We start from the raw sequence: 13,738 nt of genomic DNA on the forward strand, positions 1-13,738 counted from the left end.
TTTCCTCAAACACTATAATCTACTTCAATACATACCTGGGAACAAGAAGAGATATCTTTAAAATTCTTCTCAAGCACAACTGATTTAGTGTCCGGACTGATAAGGTTAATCTCAAACCGTCCAACCTTAAAAATAAAGCATTCCAATTAATTTCAACTTACCAAGAACCTAATATCTTAGTTTACAATTAAATACTTGACCAATAATACAGATTCAAATGCTCTATACAAGATATATGGGCTTCCCTGGTAGCTCAGCTGGTAAAGAATCCAACTACAATGCAGGAGACCCCAGTTTGATTCCTGTGTCAGCAAGATCCAGTGGAGAAGGGACAGGCTACCCACTCCAGTATTTTTGGGCTTCCCTTGTGGCTCAGCTGGTAAAGCATCCACCTGCAATGCAGGAGACCTGGGTTGGATCCCTGGGTTGGGAAGATCCCCTGCAGAAGGGAAAGGCTACCCACTCTAAGATTCTGGCCTGGAGAATACCATGGACTGTATAGGAATACACAGTGTCAATACCCAACCCCATCAAATTTACAACCTCAGTTATCAGTCATCTGAAAACATTTCTTCCTTTCATCTAGAATTTATGAAATAAGCTGCTCTTAATTTAAAAGAAACCATTTTTTTCCAAATTAGAAATTGTCTTTTCAAAAAATATGCAAACTTTCCTTGCTTTATGTTTTCTAAAAATACCAATTATTTAATTATAATTTAAAATTTGCTTTCTCACAAAGGATCAACAGAAAGATATACTTGCAATTGGGCAGATAATTTTTTTTAATTTTTAAATAAACAACCATTTAGGAAAAAATTAACAACATGGACTCTGGCTAGCTAAGAAAAAGAACAAATCAAGAGAGGAAACTCAGGGGACTTCCCTGGTGGTCCAATGGTTAAGACTTCACCTTCTAAAGCAGAGGATGCTGGTTTGCTTCCTGGTTGGGGAACTAAGATACCACACGCCTTGCGGTCAGAAAGCCAAAACATAAAACAGAAGGAATACTGCAACAAATTCAATTAAAACTTTAAAAATCATTCACATTTTTAAAAAAAAGCTTAAAAAAAAGAGAAGAAACTCGTTAATATATTACCAAAGAAAAGACTATAGACACTTTAATCACATGCCTCAAGTTATCAAGAACAAAACAGAACAAAACAACCATGAACTTCTGATAAAGCAAATATTACATCCTGGGACTATTTACCAAGGTACACAGTGCGATTTCCTTCTTAAGGACTCTTTGCAATGGGATAAAAGGACCATCACTCCTTTTTCAAGAAAACTCAAATCTGAGGAAAACTCTAATCCTCAAAGCTGAGGATTAATTAAAGAACCTCTACAGGGCATTGTTAGGAATTCAGTTCTTTCAAGTGGAACTGGACACTTTCTATACCCTGTACAACTTCAAAAACTACTCATTAGAATTAAGAATTGTGTTTTACACCTACAATATAGCTTGCGCCCAATCATTTTAACAACTGATCCAATAAATTATCAGGCCTGTGATGTTTCCTAAACCTCTCCTTTGTATGACAGAGTAAATTGGTATATCCTCATCTGAAGATACAACCATGAGTCTCTGGACTTTTCTTTTTTTCTCTCTAGAAAATTCTCTCTCCTTCAAGAAGATTCACACTCTCCCAGATTCACATCTTCAAACCCTTCTGACTTTCTGCAGTCATTAAAAAATAATAATAATAAATAGCAACATTTACTGAAGAATCACGTATGTGCTGAGTCATGTCCAACTCTTTGCCACACCATGGACTGTAGCCTGCTGGGCTCCTCTGTCCATGGGATTTCCAGGCATGAATAGTGGAGTGGGTTGCCATTTTCTACTCCAGGGAATCTTCCCACCCAAGGATTGAACATGCATCTCCTGTGTTTTCTGCACTGGCAGGAGGATTCTTTACCACTGAGCCCTCTGGGAGGCCCTAGTGAAGAATCAACCTAAGGCAAACGCTGGTGATGCTAAGATGCCATGCATGCTAAGTTGCTTCAGTAGTTACCAACTCTCTGAGACCCTATGGACTGTAGCCTGCCAGGCTCCTCTGTCCATGGGATTCTCCAGGCAAAACTCCCGGAGTGGGTTGCCATGTGCTCCTCCAGGAGATCTTCCCCACTCGGGGATGGTACCCCGTCTCTTAGGTCTCCTGCGTTGGCAGGCGGGTTGTTTTTTTTTGTTTTTTTACCACTAGTGCCATCTGGGTAACCTCTGCTAATTTCCCCAACCAACTTTCCCTGATGCTCCTTCAAGTGCTTTTCTCTCTTTCCCTCCCTGCCCTGCTCCCTTTTCTCTTACATTCCCCGTCTGCCTCTCACCCCTTCACTACTGTCCTTTGCTCTTTCTCCAACCTGCGTTCTCTGCTGCCTGGGGGACATGACAGAAAAGTTGGATGGTTCCAGATTGAGGACCACGGAGAAGCTGGCCGCTGGGCTGCTTCCGGCTATAGCAAAGGAGGGGGAAACACCGGGAGAGCCGCCGGCCAGGACAGCACCTGAAACAGCATGGTTCTGTTCTTCTCCGAGTCCGAGGGCTGCACGTGGCTGGGCGCGCTGGCGTGCCTCCGCCGTGGCTGCGGCTTCTGGCTGTTCTCGTGAACTTTCCTTTGCAGGACCCCCGTGACGCTGCTGCACCGAGACCGGAACTCCTGCTGCTCATCGAAGCCCGAATCTTCCAAAATCCTCTCAGGGAAGCAGACTCGCGAGCTGGATGGCCCAGGCTGGCTGGGCGCGGCAGGGAAGACCGGGTGGGTGTCGGCGACGCCAGCCCCTTCTTCCGACAGAACGTCGGCGGGGCAGGCCGGCGTTCGAGCCTCGGATCCCGCCTGGTCCTCGCCCGAGTCCCCCGCGCGCGGCTCGCCCTGGAGCCGCAGGCGCTGCTGCTCGTGCAGGCTGAACTTCTCGATGCAGTCGTCGATGAGGCTGGACGGCGCCTTCTTGTGGGTCACGGTCACCCTGCCACAGTACAGGACCTCGAACTTCTGAGAGTTGTAAAAGGCGTCCTCGTTGTCTTTGCTGGGTTTGGCATCCTCTTTCATGGCAGCTTTCGATAACTGCCTTATGCTGCTGATAACATCAGGAACCTGGAAAATAATTCAGAACAATTATTATTATCACAAGGAATGCATTCTCATGGTAAGTGATAAAATACTGAAAGTAATATACCCTACATAAGATAAAGCATGGGCTTCCCTGGGGGCTCCGTCAGTAAAGAATCCGCCTGCAATGCGGGGGAACCTGGGTTCCATTCCTGGGGTAGGAAGATCCCCTGGAGGAGGAAATGGCAACCCACTCCAGTATTCTTGCCTGGAGAATCCCCATGGAGAAAGGAGCCTGATGGGCTACAGTTCATGGGGTCACAAAGAGTCGGTCATGACTAATCAGCTAAGTACACAAGACAAAGCATAAACTTAAATTACACTATCGGATTAAGTGATATAAAGATGAGACTGAAAAATTTTATCACTATTATAATTTCCCCTTTTAAATGTATTCATTCCCCCAAAACAAAGCCATGAGACTCCACAAGCCGCTGCAACCTTTAATAAATTACCACAATATAGCCTTTGAGCACTTCTAAAAGGTATTATTATCACTGATTCAATGGACATGAACTTGGGCAAACTCCAGGAGATGGTGAGGGACAGACAGGCCTGGCATGCTGCAGTGCACGGGCTTGCAAAGTGTCAGACACTACTTGGCGACTGAACAACAACAAAAAGGAGCAAAAGGTTAAAATTAAATTTAAAAAATAAAGTGTAACATGGTTAAAGTACCAACCACCACTGAGATAAACTAATTAAGTTATTATGAGCTTCAGCTGAAAGGAATGGAAGTTCCAACAATAAGACTAAAATTTACTTTCTGAACGAAGAGATTAAAATACAGACACCCCTCACCAGCATTAGCCATCAGAGAAAATGCACGTTTAAACCATAGAAAGATACTATCTTTTACACACCTATTAGAATGGCTAAAATCAAAAAGACCAAGTACCGACTAGAATATGGAGCAATTGGAACGCCCATAAATTGTGTGCAGAAATGTAAAATGGCACAAGCACCTCAGGAATTTGGCAGTTGTTTAGAAGTTAAACAGATCTATCTCACAACCCAGCCATTCCTCTCCTAGAAATTTAGGTGAAAGCCCCGAAAATATATGTTCACAGAAAGCCTTGTTCACAAATATTAACAGACGCCTTTGTCACAACATTCCCCAAATCAAAATGACTCAAATATTCATCAACAAGTGAATGATCGCTAATTGTTAAGGAAATGTAAAGCAAAACACAAGAAAATATCAGCTTTTATCTGATAGAAAGATAACTGCCAGAAAGATCAATGATAACAAGCGTTGGGGAGTACATGGAAAAAAGGAAACGCTTGAGCACTGTTGGTAGGAATGTAAATCAGTGCAGTCACGATGGAAAACAGTATAGAGATTCCTAAAATATTAAAAATGGAACTATCATATGATCCAGCAATTCCACTTCTGTGTATCTATTCAAAAGAAACAAAATTACTTTCTCAAAAAGATACCTGCACCTTCATGTTCATCACAGAATTATTCACAATAGTAAAGACATGGAAACAACCTAAGTTAACCTAGTGAAAGTCGCTCAGTTGTGTCTGACTCTTTGCAACCCCATGGACTATGCAGTCCATAGAATTCTCCAGGCCAGAATACTGGAGTGGGTAGCTGTTCCCTTCTCCAAGGGATCTGCCCAACCCAGGGATCGAACCCAGGTCTCCTGCATTGCAGGCGGATTCTTTACCAGCTGAGCCGCAAGGGAAGCCCAAGAATACTAGAGTGGGTAGCCTTTAAAAAAATAAATAAATAAAGTATATATATATATATATAAACTATATGACTTGAACAAGAAGCTAAGTCACTCAATCAAATATTGTTTAAATAGCTATGATTTAAAAAATCTAAGATGAACAAAATATCTTGGGATATGAAAACAAATAGAAAGCTCAATAGAAAGTTGAAAATATAAAGTACAAACTTCCAGTTACAAGAAAAGTAAGTTCTTGGCATATTATGTACAGCATGGTGACTAGAGTTAATAATACCATATTGTATATTGAAAGTTGCTAAGAGAGTAGATCTGAAAAGTTCTCACAAGAAAAAAAGATCTGTAACCATTTGAGGTGAGTGGTGTTAACTAAACTTATGTTAATCATTTTGCAGTATATACTGTATCAAATCATTATGTTGTACCCCTTGACCTAAATACAATGCTATATGTCAATTATATCTCAATAAAACTGAAAGGAAAAAAGTGAACAGATAAACTAAAGGTGGTACTGTTGCTGTTTAATCACTCTGTCATGTCTGACTTTTTTTCCACCCCATCGACTGTAGCCCGCCAGGCTCCTCTGTCCATGGGACTTCTCAAGCAGGAATACTGGGATGGGTTGCCATTTCCTTCTCCAGAGGATCTTCCCAGCCCAAGGATTGAATCTGCATCTCCTGTATTCACAGGCCGATTCTTTATCACTGAGCTAAGTGAATTGAAAGTCACTCAGTCAGACTCTTTGTGACCCCATGAACTCACTACACATGGAATTCTCCAGGCCAGAATACTGGAGTAGGTAGCCTTTCCCTTCTCCAGGGCATCTTCCCAACCCAGGGATCGAACCCAGGTCAATCCACATTGCAGGTGGATTCTTTACCAGCTGAGCCACAAGGGAAGCCCAAAGGTGGTACATTCACATAAAATGGAATACAACCCATTATCTCCCATCTGGTTTTCTGCAGTAGTCTTTTAACTGGTATCCCTTGCCCCCTTTAATGTACTCTCAAAAGTAAAAAGAATCCTTTTTAAACTTGTCGTGGTGCTCATCTGCAAATCCTCCAAGCTCCCCATTTCTTGAGTAAAAGACAAAATCCTTACAGTGTCCTACAGGGCTCTCACTCTCTGCACATGACAAACAAACAAATTAAATGTGCACTGTGGCTACACATCCTCCGTGTGACCTTTAGATGGTCAACTTGCATTTCATCTTTTCATCCTCACCCATTTCCTCGGACGTTACTCCTCCCAGCCCTCTCCCTCACTGGCCTCCTGGTTACTGTTTGGACATGCCAGGCACACTCTTCCCTGAAGGTCTCTGAACTCCAAGCTCCTCCCCTAGATAACTGGACAGTTCACTCCTCACCTCCTTTAAATCCATCTCTAGTGTCACCTCGAGGTAGCATCTGTCCCCTACCCCAAAAGACACACACACATGCTCTGACAGCCAGCATTCCCCTGGAATTCCACCCCCTCTCCCGCATTTTATTACTCTCTATAGCACTTACCCCTTTGAACATTCTGTGTAATTGATTTGCTAGAATGTAAGCCGTTAGGAGGGTGGTGATTTCTGGGGTTTTTTCCCACATTGTTCCTTGTATCCCCATAGCCTAGAATAAGTTTCAATATAAAGTAGATCCTCAGTATGTGGACTTGGGACAGGGGAAACCTTTTCTGGTAATTTTTACCTTTGGGAAACAGAGATTATTTTATATGCAGGGTTGCTTCACCTTCAGACACACATGGTATTTCTTTAAATCTACCAGCAACCATTCTAAAACCAGAATTTCTTCTTTTTCACATAATTATTCAGGATATATGGCCAGAGTATTCACAGTTTAAAATTACAAGACTTTCCATTTGCTAGCAGAATATTTCCTAGGAAAGAATAAAAGTCCAAATGCTATAGTTTCAGTGACTCACCCCGAACACTTGACTTATCTCCAGGGAAGTCAGATGCTTTATACTAACACATGATCAGCAACCTTAGCCCTCTGTCATTTTCTTTTTGTTTTAGTATCTGACAAGGGCCAAAGCTATGGAGACTGACCTAGACATTCAACCCTGTAGAATGTCTATATAGTGATTCTAGTGGGTTAGGCAAAACCCCTCCTTCCTCACTAACCATATTTTATCTAATACTTTTCATCCGATTTTGCAACTCTGCTGCTGCTGCTGCTAAGTCGCTTCAGTCGTGTCCAACTCTGTGCGACCCCATAGACGGCAGCCCATGAGGCTCCCCCGTCCCTGGGATTCTCCAGGCAAGAACACTGGAGTGGGTTGCCATTTCCTTCTCCTTTTGCAACTCTAGTGCACTTAAATTTCCAAAGTCTCTCTATGGAGTGCATAATAAGAAAAATATTATCTGTAGGATGTTTTTGAACCTGCAGAATTTTTATCTTGTGATAAACATTTTAATGGTGATTAGAGTTATATCCTATCACTGAGACTGAATATATAGTCAGTTCGACCTTAGTTGTATCAGTTCTTCAATATTATATGTTTGTACTTTTTCTCTACTATTATGTTGAGAGATATTATGTGAAGAACTGATTAGTGCTTGAATTTCTATAGTCCCACAGGACACTTCCCCGTGACCGCAAGTAAAAGCTCAACGTCTAAATATAATCCAGTTAATGACTCAGTTAATAGAAGCAAAGCTTATCACTTTGACTAAGCTGAGTAAGTAATTTAATCCTCCAATAATTTGAATTATTAATTGCACCATAAGACATAGATTCTAGTTGCCTTTAATATCCTCTCTGAGGTCATGACTAAATGCAGCTTTCAATGACCTGGGCTGCAAAGAGGCTCTAACTATGAAACTGATCTAACACCATTCCACTCTATTTTTTCTTCTAAGTGTAATCACACATGTAAGTTATCATTATACAGCCCCTGCCTACACAATCAGCACCCATACCAAAGGGACACTGATAAAGTTAGGACAGTAAAATGTCCTTGGTGAGGAAAAGAGTTATCAGAGGACCACGAAAACTTTCTGCTGAGACATTTATTTAAGAGATCAATCAGAAGCAACACAAGAGAAAAAAATCTCTAGCCAGTACTTGCACGTACCCAAAACATTTTGGGAAAACAGTATTCTTCTATGTTGCATGAGTGCTCAGTAATGTCCGACTCTTTGTGACTCCGTGGACTGTAGCCTGCCAGGCTCCTCTGTCCATGGACTTTTTCAGGCAAGAATATTGGAGTAGGTTGCCATTTCCTTCTCCAAGGGATCTTCCTGACCCAGGGATTGAACTGATGTCTCCTGCATTAGCAGGAGGATTTTTTTACCACTGAGTGTTAACTGACGTATATTTAGATTTATATGTGCTTTTCAATGAATTTGACTCCTTGCATGTATTGCATCTTACAACATCTCTTTTTCTCTCTAACATTATACTATAAGCCCTTAAGTGAAAGACTGATTTGGGATGACTTTGTGTCTTACCTAGAGTTTTTTCCCATGTGACCATTGGGAGAGAATTTCGTGCTCAGAAGAAACTGATTGACAGCTGTCAGCAAACAGAAGCATACAAATAGTGAACAACTACCAAGAACCCTGATGAAAGTTCTCCAGGACTGAGATAGGTTTAGCAAATTCCTGTTGCTAATTCATGAGAAACCTGGCACTCCCCAAAATGAAGAGCTGACGCTTTCTACTCTCCTCAATGCTCGCTCCAGTGAGGAAGTGAATGTGTGTGGCAGGAATGTCTCCAGATGCTGAGACACCTCGTTAAAAGAATAACTCTAGGTATTCTTACTCTTGTCATGAACACACCACTGCTTAGAATCTGTCTACATGTCACAGAGTCTGATGCAGATTCAATGCCAATTCAAGGCGAAAGTTTTATTTTATGCCAGCACATAATTTTAACACACAAATACAATATTTAAGAGGGAATTAATAATCCCTCTACTCAGGAATTAAAAGATTTATGGGCTTCCCTGGTGGCTCAGATGGTAAAGAATCTGCCTGTAATGCAGAAGACCCAGCTTCAATCCCAGGGTCAGGAAGATCCCTTAGAGAAGGGAATGGCTACCCACTCCAGTGTTCTTACCCTGAGAATTCCATGATCAGAGGAGCCTGGCAGGCTACAGTCCACGGGGTTGCAAAGAGTCTGATGCAGATTCAGTGCCAATTTATGGCAAAAGTTTTATTGTATGGCAGCACACAATAACAATATTTTTAAAAGAATGAATAACCCCTCTACCCAGGAATTAAGAGATTTATACTCTATCCCAGATCTGCCAGGAATTTGTGTCATTCTGCACCTGAATTTCCTCCCCAGTAAAATGGAAGACTAGATAGATGCTCAATAAGATCTCATCTAAATCCAGATTTCTATGGGCTCATTTTTGCATTGATGCCATATAGAAACAAAATAATATACATTAAAAGGAGATGGAAAATCATCTCTGTCATTAAGCCAGAAATATTGTAAGTTATTGACATTATTCATTTCCATTAACAGACAATAAGCAATTCAACAGGTGATAAAATAAATTGGGGTTTTTTCAAATGCCTCACGACATTTAGAAAAAGCACGGTACCACCTTTAGCCAGTGTTTTGTCCTTACACTTTCAGTGATATCATGTCGATGTGTGGCAAAACCATGACAATACTGTAATTATCCTCAATTAAAATAAATTAATTTTTAAAAGAAAATAGAAATTTATTAGAAGTATAATTTCTAAGAGAAAAAAAGGATATAACCTCAAATATCAAAATTCAGACATTAAAGCAATTCCTCACTCTAGAGAAAAAAAATTGCCACTAGGTCCCTGGATGTCAGACTGTTGTTTCTCATTAATTAATTACCATAATTAGTTATCATACTCCAAGAAATCCAATGGTATGGTTAAAATAACTCTCCACTTAATTTCAAAATAAAATAAATTCTACAGCCACCCCATGCTGATGTCTAATGGCCTAAGCAAACCCAGGGGTGGGAAAAATCATCTGGATACTGAAAAACACAAAGGAAAAGATACCTTTGGTCAGGAAGCCAGCAGAAAATTGGAGCAGTTCTCCAAGAGCTGCGAATATGCCAAACTGATATAATCCTCAGTAGTAGCACTCTGTCACACTTAAGAAGTTCTCTTTCATTCTAGATAAGCCAGCAGTAATTTTGCTGTATTTGTTCAAGTCCACGTTATCACTGTGCAGCCAATTATAAAACTTCCCGGGAAAAACCGTTATTGCTTCAAAAGTAAAGCATTTCCTGACTGTGCAGTCAGGAAACACACTGATTGTTCAGGGCTAAAGAATAGACTCTCTACTTTCTTTAAAAAGAAGCATTTAAAATTTGAGTACCATTGTCTTTCTTATGCTATTTAAATAACCATAAGTGTCCAAGGCTTTTTAATTATGAAAGTAGGAGAAAATTAATCTACAATGTCTTCTTTCCTCATAGAATTCACTGATAAACAGATGAACTTCAGCAAACATTTAAAAAGTGGATACAAATATGAATATGAAAATAAGCTTCTTAAAGTAAAAAAATATTCAAAGTAAAGAAAATAACTGGGTAAATTCTTTCACAACTAAAATGATCTTAGCTATTTGATTCATTATTATAATAATTATAGTAGGCACAGCAAGATTTCTGTCAGCACAAAAAAGAGGTGTGTGCTAAGTTTCTTCAGTCATATCTGACTCTTTATGACCCCATGGACTGTAGCCCACCAGACTCCTCTGTCCGTGAAATTCTCCAGACAAGAATACTAGAGTCTGATCCAGGGATTGAACCCATGTCTCTCCTGTATTGGCAGGTGAGTTCTTTACCTCTAGCACCACACGGGAAGCCCTCACAAAAAATAGGGGAAGGGTATTTAAGAAAAGATGAGGAAGAATACGAGGAAGCATTTCAAGTAAACTGCAAAAACCTGACAAATGAGAAGAACTGATCATTTAAACTAGTCCCAATCAAAGAGAGACAGTAAGGAAAAGAAAATGTATTTGCTTTGAAACTAGTATATGCCATTAGGCAACAGGTAGATTTCCTTTCTAATTCTGTTTTACTTAAGAAGCTATTAAGATTAGTTCAGCATTTTAAGAAAAGACTAATTTGGTCATTAAATATCATAATTTCTGTTTGGCTTTTAAAACTTCATCTTCAACCAATGGAAAGTAATTTTGGAAGCTATATATGTGCCCTGAAATAGCTTACTTACATCAAGGGGAAAAAAATGACCATTATTGAAGAACCCATGAAGATGTTCCAGCTCCAGTTACTTGGGAGGGCTGCTCAGTCTGTGTTATCATTCTTAAGGTGAGGTTGTCTGATAATCTCACTAAGAAATAAAATTGATTTTTAAACTATTTTAACTTTTATCCAAAAGTATTTCAGTGATTCTTTGTATTTGGTTAAATATATGTTATTATTCTATGGTAAATTTGGCACAGTAAAAAAGGTATCTGATTTTCACTAGGTCTAGAATCAAAATTGAATAGAAAAATGCAGTAATTTTAAAATCACAGAATTTTAAACTTAAAGGGTCCCTTATGGAATCACCAGTCCCTACTATCTTGTTTTACAGATGTGGAAACAAACGGTTTACATTAAAAGTTAAACCAAGAAAGAAGAAAATAATGAGATTACAAGTAACGAGACTCTTTGGAGCCAAAGAAAGCAAGAATATCTCTACCATTTACACAGCAGTCAGACAAGTTGCTTGAATTGGAATCTTGGGCTTCAGCCAAGGCAGTTTCCTCTCAGACTAGACTTTGGTTCTTAGATATTCTCAGTTCCTTTGCTCCAAATGGAATTTTTGGCTCATCTCTTCTCTGCTGCTTTCCTGGCGGCCTCTGCATTAGCTCAAGCATCAGAGACAGAAAGTCCTTAAACTTCCTACCAAAGGCTCCCCTTCCATTCTGTCTCACTGCATATCTTTGAATTCCTTCCCCAAAAGATGTGACTTGTGCCTCTATGACCATTCAAAATTTGAAAAAGTGATCAGATGTAAAATAAATAAGGGTAACTCACAGGAAATCCAAGGACTCATGTTTTATATAGATATATTTTTTAATTTATTTTTAATTGAAGGATAATTAACAATATTGTGTTGGTTTCTGCCATACACCAACATGAATTAGCCATAGGTATATATGTATATATATATATGTTCCCTCCTTCTTGAACCTCCTTCCCACCTCCCACCCCATCCCACCACTCTAGGTTGTCACAGAGCACCAGTTTGAGCTCCCTGCAGGGACTCATGATTTTGATTAAGAGAATGGAATATCCTTAGTAGTGGCTGACTTTAGGGAAATAAGACAGGGAATAAATAAACAGGGAAATAAGACAGAAGATGGGATGGGTGAGAAGTTAGATGGCAAAGGATAGACAAGGACAGTCCTTTTCAAATTCCATTTCAAAAACAACACCACTCTTTTAAAAGTAGATTAGTCCGTAGCACAGCATATTAGAAAAGCACATAACAGGCAGTTAGAGGTCTAGCGTTTAAAGCTCATTCCAGTAGCTATGACTGTCTGTAGAAAAGATGCCATATCTTTCATTGTCTCTTGGTTTTTCATCTGAAAAATGAGAATCACAATGTTTATTTCAAAGGTAAACTGGGAAAATTAAACTAAATGTGCAAAGTGCCTGACACAGTGCTGAGACAGTGAAAGCATTCAACAATGTTTAATTAAATCTAACATGTAAGTCTGACGTGCTGTGAAAGGAGATGGAGGAAGTGAGAAGCTGCTGCCAAAAAAAAAAAAAATCCCTTTATGAAAGTTAAATTGTAGTAGGGGGTATAGAATAAATAAGTGAATCATAAAGGATCTGAGATAGTGAAAATTGCCAATGAGAAAAATAATGCAAGGAAAAGGGTACAGAAAATTTGGAGGAGATATCAGAATAGTTGCAACTTTTTTTTTTTTTTTTTCAATTTGTTTCAATTGTTTATTAACCAGAACACAAAAATAATCCTGGTAGATACCTTAGTTCATCCTTCTAATAAGCCTGTTGATCTGGTCTTCCCTGTTGCCAGCATCTCCACCTTCTACAAAATGGGTGGTCTTTTTCTTCATTCCACCTCGTGGAGAAGACAATTTAAAGGGCCACAGGAAGTTGTTTGCTTCTTTGAAACGTTTTCCAACGGTATAGATCTCATGAATCAGATCCTCCATGCAGATGATTCCATATTTCCCAAGAGATCGAGCAATCAATGCATTGTCTGTCAGGGCAATTCGCTTTTTGTTGATTTTGCCATAACCACGCTTGTAGATCAATTCATTTACAGACTTCAGATTTGGGTACCCCCATGCAATGTATGGCTCCACAATTCTCAGCATATTAATTGATGCCTTGTTGAGCTTCACAAAGGTGCCGTTGAAGATCTGCCGGAGGCGAAGGAGCTGCAGCACCTTTCGAACCTTTGGGCTCACACCGTTGATACCTCTGATCCTGATGACAAACGCCAATTTGGGTTCCGCAGGTACATAGAAGTTGCCGGCTTTTCGTGCCATCCTAGCCATTCGAATTTCAGTTCTGTACATCTGCCTGTATTCCTTGTGGTAATGCTTAGCTTTTTCATAGATAAGCTTCCTCCTTGCCTTTCGAAGCATCTTTTGGGCAAACTTCTTTCTCAGTCGCTTGATCTTAAGCTCTGCGAAATTCTTCCGCTTTTTCTTAAGGGTTTCTGGCACAGCAGGAACCTTCTTTTTCTTCTCTTCTGCAACCTCCATGGTTCCAGCCGGGAAAGAGCAATAGTTGCAACTTTAAAGAAAAGAATCTGTATAACACATTTGAGTAAAAAGCTGAAGTCAGCAAGAAGGAGAGCCTTACAGGTATCTGGGGGAGGAACATTCCAGGCAGATAGAACACAGAGTGCAAAGGCCATGAAGCAGAGATTCGTCTGATGTGTTCAGGGAAGAGTGAGGAGTCAGTGTGGCTGGATGTGGGTGAGGGAGCAGA

General features: G+C 40.1%; 2 protein-coding genes across 2 annotated transcripts in view; both read right to left on the reverse strand.

The window, feature by feature from the left end:
• The window catches only part of TBC1D4 (TBC1 domain family member 4), a 220,446-nt gene that overhangs the window by 85,531 nt on the left and 121,177 nt on the right, over positions 1–13,738 (reverse strand). Inside the window, exons 2-3 of the mRNA XM_052650019.1 lie at positions 2,505–3,092; positions 36–125 (exon numbers count right to left, since the gene is read on the reverse strand). Of these exons, the coding sequence (XP_052505979.1) occupies positions 36–125; positions 2,505–3,092 (678 nt within the window). The remainder of the gene's footprint in view (positions 1–35; positions 126–2,504; positions 3,093–13,738) is intronic.
• LOC128057562 (60S ribosomal protein L7) lies at positions 12,702–13,522 on the reverse strand. The gene has a single exon (XM_052650020.1). The coding sequence runs from the start codon at positions 13,507–13,509 to the stop codon at positions 12,763–12,765; it is 747 nt and encodes a 248-aa protein (XP_052505980.1). The 5' UTR covers positions 13,510–13,522; the 3' UTR covers positions 12,702–12,762.

Source organism: Budorcas taxicolor, chromosome 12 (genome assembly GCF_023091745.1).
Source record: "Budorcas taxicolor isolate Tak-1 chromosome 12, Takin1.1, whole genome shotgun sequence".
NCBI lineage: Eukaryota > Metazoa > Chordata > Mammalia > Artiodactyla > Bovidae > Budorcas > Budorcas taxicolor.

Excerpts from the sequence above, each read along its gene's own strand:
- LOC128057562 (XM_052650020.1), bottom strand. The coding sequence starts at position 13,509 with ATGGAGGTTGCAGAAGAGAAGAAAAAGAAGGTTCCTGCTGTGCCAGAA.